The following is a 7,775-nucleotide window of genomic DNA, read 5'->3' on the forward strand; positions in this document are numbered from 1 at the left end:
GGTCTCATAGATGGGTCACAAGTATATCAAGGTGGGCACTTCGAATGGACCATAAAATACATCAAAGTGGGCTTGACGGATGGGCCACAAAGTACTTCAAAGTGGGCCCGACAAATGGGCCACAAAATACATCAAAGTGGACAAATGGGCCACAAAATACATCAAGGTGGGCTTATTCACATGGGCCATATGTACATCAAATGGGCTACAACAATGGGTTAAATCAACTGGGCCAAGTCGAATGGGCCGAGTTGATTGGGCCTAGTCGAATGTGCCGAATCAAATGGGTTAACTCGAATGGGCTGAATCAATTGGTCGATCGAATGGGCCGTGCTAATCATCCATCAATAGAGATCATTACAGAGCATTAAATAAATGAATAAATAAATAAATAAAATGAATCATATCTAAAGATCATCTGGACCATACCACAAATGGCAGTGGAGGTAATGCTTTCCACTTGTTTAAACCACACAGAGCCATCACAAGATTTATTTTCCACCCAAATCCATTCACAGGTCCCTGCTAAAACAAATATCATTTGATCCAGAACTTTTAGGATCCGTTAAAGGGATTTCAATGGTGGATGTTCATTCTCCCCTAATTTCTGTAGTGTGGTCCACCTGACCATCAGAGCTGTTTCATCTTTAGTCTCAAGCCTTGAGGTGGGATGGCCAAAAGGATAGATGGCTGGCCAAATGGATGGACGGCTGGATGTAACACATCTATCAGTGGTGGGCCACACCCACCATAATAATGTATATTAAATAATATTAATGTATTATATATATTATGCACTTAGATATAATGTAATATATTTTATATATTCCAGATTCACTGTCCAGTTACATGTGGATGGGACAGAATACATTATTAAAGGTGGGTCCCACGTAAGAGTGGCCCACCATCAACATTTATTAATATAATATTTTATATTATATAACAATATATATTATATATATAAGTGTGTGTGCGAGATTGCAAAGGGTCCAGCGTCCATACCTCTAGACGCTGGACGGGCAGCCTAGATGGACATATCCATTAGTAGTGGGTCCCATGTGGGGCCCACCATAATGTTCATATGCCATCCAACCCGTTGATAAGGTCACGCTGACCTAGATGAAAGAAAAAACAAATTTCATAAGTGATCCAAAACTTGTGGACGCTCAGAAGGGGCTTCAATAGCTGACGTTCAACCCTGCTGTTTCCTATGATGTGGGCCACCTGAGTTACGTATATGGATGATTTTCAAGGTGGCCCACTGTCCGAAGGAGGCCTACAAAATGGACGGTGTGGATATCTAACACACATCACAGTGGGGCCCACGAGTGGGACCTTATCCCGCCTGTTCGCCAATAGCGCTGGACGCACTACCAAAAAAATGAGCAAAGGCTATGGTCCATGCTAGCTTTTGGCTACGGATATAAACTGTAGCAATATTACTATGGCTTAAAACCGTAGCTAAAGATAATAAAACCGTAGCTAAAAGCTATTTCCACCACTAGTAGCTCCACCATGTGGCAGCCCCATAAGAGACTCTATAAGGCCCATTAAATTGTGTGTGCTCCATCTAATACGTCTATCTATTTTTAAAAATCATTTTAGGCAAGAGCCTAAAAAAGGAAGTAGATTAAAGGCTTAAGTGAACCACACAGTAGGAAACAATGGAGATTAAATTTGTGCCATTGATCGATGATGTGGTTTAATTGGACCTTCGATTTGCCCATTTCTTGGGGTCATTCTCTATAAAATAATTACAAAATTAATTGACGGAATGGATATAGCAAATACATCACGATGGGTCCCACAAAGTAGTTGACAGGACTGTCCGTCCCCTACTCGTTAGAAGCGTGCGAACGCTGAGGTGAAGTGAGGAATGGTACAAAGGCTATTGTCAAAAGGCTTTTAGCTACGGTCAAAAACTGTAGAAGCTAAAAATGTAAAAATACTCAGCCCGCATGTCCATTTCTCTCATTCCCCCTCTCACAAACTGAAATTTTCATCTCCCTCCCACTCGTGAGATAAAAAACCTAAACCATCCCCTCTCTCTCGATCTCCCGCGCATCCCTTTCTCTCTCTCAATCTCTCAAACCCTCTCTCATGAATACTCCCCTCTCACAAACCCATCTTCTCTCCCCAGCCACCCTGTCTCTCAATCTCATGAAGACTCCCCTCTCACGACATAATCCACGTCCATTTCAGGTACGGAAGACCAATTATCTTCTTTTTTCTCTTTTGAATATTGAGATTTCTCTCTCTCTCTCTCTCTCTCACTCTTTATGGAATTAGATTAGGGGTTTGAAGGGGTTCAGAGATTCGGGTATACTTTGACTTATGTTTATGATTTTTGTTCTTTATAGTTTGGATTGGAAAAATAATGACCTGTTTTTCAATCCTTATATGTAACTATTAGTTTCTGTCTGTTTATGCATTCATCCCTTGGGAAAACAAATCTTAAGTATATATAATGAAAAGGGTGTTTAATCACATGGTCGAGAGTGGGTTCGAACCGGATCAGTATTTGAGGAATAAAATGTTGTTGATGCATGTGAAGTGTGGGATGTTGATTGATGCCCAACAGCGGTTCGATAAAATGCTTGAAAGGAACTTGGTGTCTTGGAACACCATTATAGGAGGGCTGATTGATTGAGATGATTTTGTTTTTAAGGTTATACTCACTCTCTTAGATGATTTTATTTTTAAATTTTTAGTAGATTCATCGATTCATAAGTATGATTTCTTCGAACTGATAATCGGTAGTTCTTGACGTCTGCTAGCTTCGGTGGTTTTTCTACTCGAAATTTTCAGTGAATAGTTTTAGTAATTTCACAACCTTGAATACCGAATGGTTGAGCTGTCTATCAGGTGGGCCCCACTATGGGATCTCCTTTGTTTGAAAATCAGGTTTTTCCATCTATCTGGTGGATGAAAGTAAACTGAAGAAACAGACTAAAGTATCCTTGAACAAGTTTCTTTTTCATGGTTGGTTTGTTCCATTTGATCTGGCCCTCTGGATGATTAGGCCAGATTATCTTTTTGCCAAAGCATCCACACGGTGAAGTCCAGCTAATGGATATCTTATATGTTCTGCAATCTTGCCACATGGCACATTTGATAGTGTGGATCGTGTTCAGGCTATTCATTGTGTAGAATTAACAAATCACTTCAATGTGATTTAGAGTAATTTGAGTTGATTCTGATGGTGTAGAAGTTGTAATTTTTTGATAGTTGCATAAAAGGATTCATAGAAATTGTAATTTGTTGATTCAAGCATCCTCTCTTAACATATTAACTGAACTAATTTGATGCCGGTACAAGTGCTAGCATATTCACTTGTTACCTGTAGCCGCATGTAGGCACAGAAAACAAAGATTGCTAGGTGGGCATCAGCTCTATCACTTTTATAAGGTGTTGAGGTTTTTTGTTCTAATGCAAACTAGTAAATATGCAGAATTCCGCTTGTCATTTTGTTTTTTTAATATGCCAAACTGCTTTATGAATTGTCAATTACATTATTTACTAATCATTAGAATGCATGATTTTCATTTATTTTAGTGATGGTTAAGTGAGATGGAATTCCTATTCCTAATCACACTCTTGGATAAATTCTAGTATGAAAATCATAATATAAACATGATTTTCTCTTTTCATTCCATGTTATTTCCTCTCTCTCTCTCTCTCTCTTTCTCTCTTTGTTTTTTTCTTTCTTTTTTAAAACAATGTCATTTACTTCTTCGCAGCATGTTATGTCAGAATCCTTTGAGCCATCACCTTTCATGCCTCCTGTTACCAAGGGGTTCAATAACGACTTTGATACAACGACTAGTAGGCAACAAAGAAGCCAACTACTGCCTTAGTTAGATCATTAACTAGTGAAAAAGACGCCGGTTCGAAGGAGAGCAACTTGGTGAAGATTAGATAAAAGTTGTGGTATGTTGCTTCCATTCTTTACTACTAGCCACTCACCATCTGAGACGTTTGTCCACTAAGCATGGTAAATGTTTTGATCCAGAAAACTTGGTGGTGCTCATATGCTACCTACTTGCTAAATTTTTATTGGGATCCATTGTATTGACACTTAACATCATGGTTTCATACAAGAAAGTAGTCTTGATTTTGAATTAACTCTTGAAATCATGGATTTTTTCTTTCTGCATCATAGCTTTTATCTGCACTGCATCTATCACAAACTGTAATGCCAACTCATTGGTGGTTTTTTTTATGTTTTGAATATTTGAGAGTGCATGCCAAATTTATTGAAATTGTCATTTGTGAGCAAAAACTGATCTGTTGTGCATGCAACTGTTCCACTGATGCAAGCTGAAGTGGTTGTTGCTCCTGCTTATTTAGAATCCCAATGATTTTTGCATGTTGTTCCAGTTTGCATGCCAGGTTCGAAAAAGGCCTTTGAACAAGGAGCTGTCTCGAAAAGAAAAGGATATTGTAACCGTCTATGATAATGCATACTTAACTGTTCATGAGCCAAAGCTAAAGGTTTGATTGTTTATCTGTTGCTTCATAATGCTGTGTTGAATTATTTATGTCTCTCCTTTTTACGGTCTCCAATAAATCCTGTTTGTACTTGCAGTGTTCTATTTAGCATGTTGTATCTATAAAGATGTGCACACTTTTTTTCTTATGTTTGGAAGTGTAATCAATGCTCACTCTCAGCTAGTATTCATAACATATTGCATAGATTTGATATGCTTAAATATATATATTTACATGTTGACAATAATATTACTTTCTGGCTTCATTTGTAGAGACTTTATTTATCTATAGAAATATTCCATGCAATGTCTTTTCTTCTCCTGCTTCTAGATATCTTCCTAAGCAACTTAGCTAACCCAAGTTCACTCCCTACTGCTTTATGTGATGTGGTCTATTTGAGCACTTGATGTGCCTTAATTTTCTAGAATCTATAGGTGTAAATGATCTCCTACAACCAGTTGTAGTTTAGCTAATGAAATCCATCTCTCATGCCAATGTGGTGTTTGATAAAGGCGCTCAATATTTATGATTTCATCAATCGATGAAGAACAATTTTGATGATGATAAAGAGCATTTTTTTTTCATCCATGTATGAAGTAAATTTGATGTATAAATTATAGGTTTTTCTTTTTTTTTTTTTTAAAATAAAATTATTTTTATGTTTTATTTTTTATTGCATGGAAATTAAGCTGAAAATCAAGACAGGGTTTGGTTTTTGGGTTGCACCTGTGATATAAATCATTTTTTAATATTATATTATAAGCTTTTAATTTGAATTTAATGCTGAAATCCTAGGTTTGTTCTTTCTTTTGTTTAATTTTATTTGCCAGGAATTGAAGTTTTAAACCAAGAAAAGGTTTGATTTTTAGATTGAATGTGTTAGAGCTTGTGGTTTATTTATTTATTTTTCTTTCAAAGGTTTGGGTCTGATATTGGAATCAATGTTTTTTTTTTTCCAGTTGTTTTATTAAAAATGAGATCGATAAACTATTGATGGAGTTCAGATCTTTGAGTGCTGGTGGAATTGCAAATGCATCCAATTCTGTGACTAGCAGATCTAAGTCGGATGGAGGCCATGTTCTGGTAGTGATAAATTATAGGATGGGAAAATTTTCTAAGTTAACCACCAATGTTGTGTACATGAGAATTTTTTACTGCACTAGTTTTTTATTTTTTTTAACATTTTATTCTGATATGCTTAATTTTGGTTGTTTCAGGTCTCCTTTTTTGCTTGCATTACTCCTGTCCTTATTACATGGATATATTCAGAGATTCTGGAGTATAATGGATCTTCATCTCCTCCCAAAGTGTAAGTTGTTTAATTGAAATGAAGACTTTATGACTTTTTCAGCTGTACTTCGAGTGATTTGACATTTACCAAATGAGTTGAGGTATAACTGAAGTGTCATTCTGTCTGTAATGATATGAACCCATTATACATTATGCTTCTATAAGTTATTGGGGTATTGAGTCTTTACTTACCAGTAAGAACTAGTGTTGGTGTATCTAAGCATAATATGACTGTCGTGAAGAGTAAACCATCTCATGACTTGAGATTGTAGCTGAAAAACTAGAGACGGGAAACACTTTTGTTCTCTGCTCTCTAAAAAATGATGGCTTTAAATGAATGATGGGGGACACTGACTTCAGGTAAAGTAACTCTAAAATTCAAATGTAGTAACATCCATATGCATCTAAATCAGAGACATCCTACCTTCCACCACAAATTTGAAGATCATTGGAAGGCCAAGCCTTCCTTTTGGATTTTTGTTTTGAGTTGATGATACATCTTAAGATGTAGTGGCATAATTAGTGATTTAGGGTAGGTTTGTGTCTGTCAAAGATGTTGGAGCATTTTTCCATGTTCCAAGTTTTTTTTCATCAATGCATGTGTGTGTAACTAATAAAATAAACATGCGTGTGTATGTGAAGGTGTTGTTTCTTACTATCTTGTGGTGGATGATAGTGTCCATGGCCGATAGAAGATCATGAGCTCAAGGTGAAGGACTCCAAGACGCTTCTCTTTGGTGAGAAACCAGTTATTATCTTCAGTGTTAGGTATTCGAACTTCACATCTCGTGTGTTTCGGGGCATAGCTTTTTCATATGACTACATTGTTTGTATGATGAAATTGATTTTCAGCCATGTGCAGTAAGCTTTTGGATCAAAGCGAAGCTGAGAATAGGGTGTTAGTTGATGAAAAATTGATAACCAGTAGAGGCACATCCATGGAGTTTTCGCTTGTGATTGTCGAGAAGCTATTGGCTGCGAGAAGGTGTAAGTGCTATAGTTTATATCCCTGTCTGTTGTCAAATTTGTGGTGCCAAAATCACTGTTATATATAACTTGTATTAGTGAAGCTCTCTCAATAATCAACATTCATAAACAAGCAAAGCTCACAACAAGCAAAGCTCACAACAAGCAGATCACAACAAGCTAAGCTCACAACAAGTAGCTCACAACAAGCTAAGCTCACAACAAGTAAAGCTCACAAGTACAAGGATCAATCTTGAATACAAGAACTGCTCACAAGACAAGACTCAAGCTGCAAGACTTCAAGGCTCATACTTCAAGGTCACTAGTTCCAAATGTTTCAATGTCCTTACTTCATGGTTGAGGTTTGACTGACCATAGGTTGACCTTAGAAGTAGGTCATTTTGGATACATAAGTCGAATGTTTATTTTACATGAGTTTGGTCTGTTCTTCGACTAGTCCTAGGCCTTCTTCGACTAGTCCTAGAGTTGCTTCGACCAGTCTAAGAAATTCCTCGATCAGTCGTGAGTTTGTTACAATTTTCGGATAAAATCTGTTAGGCTTCGACTAGTCCAGGAATCTGTTCGACCAGTCAAAGGAATAGTGTTGACTGCATCTTCGACCTGTCGAAAATCTTCGACTCAAAATCCAGCGATATTTTATAGGTTCTTCGACCAGTCGAAGGAAACCTACGACCAGTCGAAGGTGACCTACGACCAGTAGAGGGAGACCTTCGACCAGTCGTAGAATGGTCGGAGCTTATCCTGCCGGATCTTTCAAATATCTGTTATTGCTTCGACTAGTCGAAGAGCTCCCTAGACCAGTCGAAGACGCGATCTGCTCACCTATAAATAGTGCACGAATCTTAGAAGAAATCATCGAATTAATTAATCTATTCAAGCCAATCTTCATCGAACTTCTGAGAGATAATTCTGTGCTCCATCTAAGCTAAGTGTGCTTATTTAATATTCTCTTTCCTTAGCTTTATTTAATTGATTTTGTTTCTGCTATTCCAATCCAATTTGATAAG

General features: G+C 37.3%; 1 protein-coding gene and 1 long non-coding RNA gene across 9 annotated transcripts; both read left to right on the forward strand.

Moving 5' to 3' along the window:
- Nucleotides 1-1,954: 1,954 nt before the first annotated feature.
- Nucleotides 1,955-5,568, forward strand: LOC131244555 (uncharacterized). 8 transcript variants are annotated; one of them, XR_009170382.1, is made up of 4 exons: nt 1,955-2,202; nt 3,830-4,494; nt 5,322-5,347; nt 5,451-5,568. XR_009170382.1 is itself a non-coding variant. In XM_058244089.1 (3 exons), the coding sequence occupies exons 1-3, from the start codon at nt 2,101-2,103 to the stop codon at nt 5,460-5,462; spliced, it is 228 nt and encodes a 75-aa protein (XP_058100072.1). In that variant the 5' UTR covers nt 1,955-2,100; the 3' UTR covers nt 5,463-5,568. The 8 variants fall into 8 exon arrangements, 2 of the variants coding, with proteins under 2 accessions (XP_058100072.1, XP_058100071.1); XR_009170383.1 differs by having other exon boundaries at nt 3,741-3,930; nt 4,381-4,494; nt 5,322-5,567; XR_009170381.1 differs by having other exon boundaries at nt 3,830-3,994; nt 4,381-4,494; nt 5,322-5,567.
- Nucleotides 5,569-5,691: 123 nt separating this feature from the next.
- On the forward strand, nt 5,692-6,748 carry LOC131244556 (uncharacterized). The gene is made up of 3 exons (XR_009170385.1): nt 5,692-5,800; nt 6,424-6,544; nt 6,634-6,748. It is a non-coding gene; the product is annotated as an uncharacterized LOC131244556 (long non-coding RNA).
- Nucleotides 6,749-7,775: the final 1,027 nt, after the last annotated feature.

This window comes from Magnolia sinica, chromosome 4 (assembly GCF_029962835.1).
Source record: "Magnolia sinica isolate HGM2019 chromosome 4, MsV1, whole genome shotgun sequence".
In the NCBI taxonomy this organism is placed as follows: domain Eukaryota; kingdom Viridiplantae; phylum Streptophyta; class Magnoliopsida; order Magnoliales; family Magnoliaceae; genus Magnolia; species Magnolia sinica.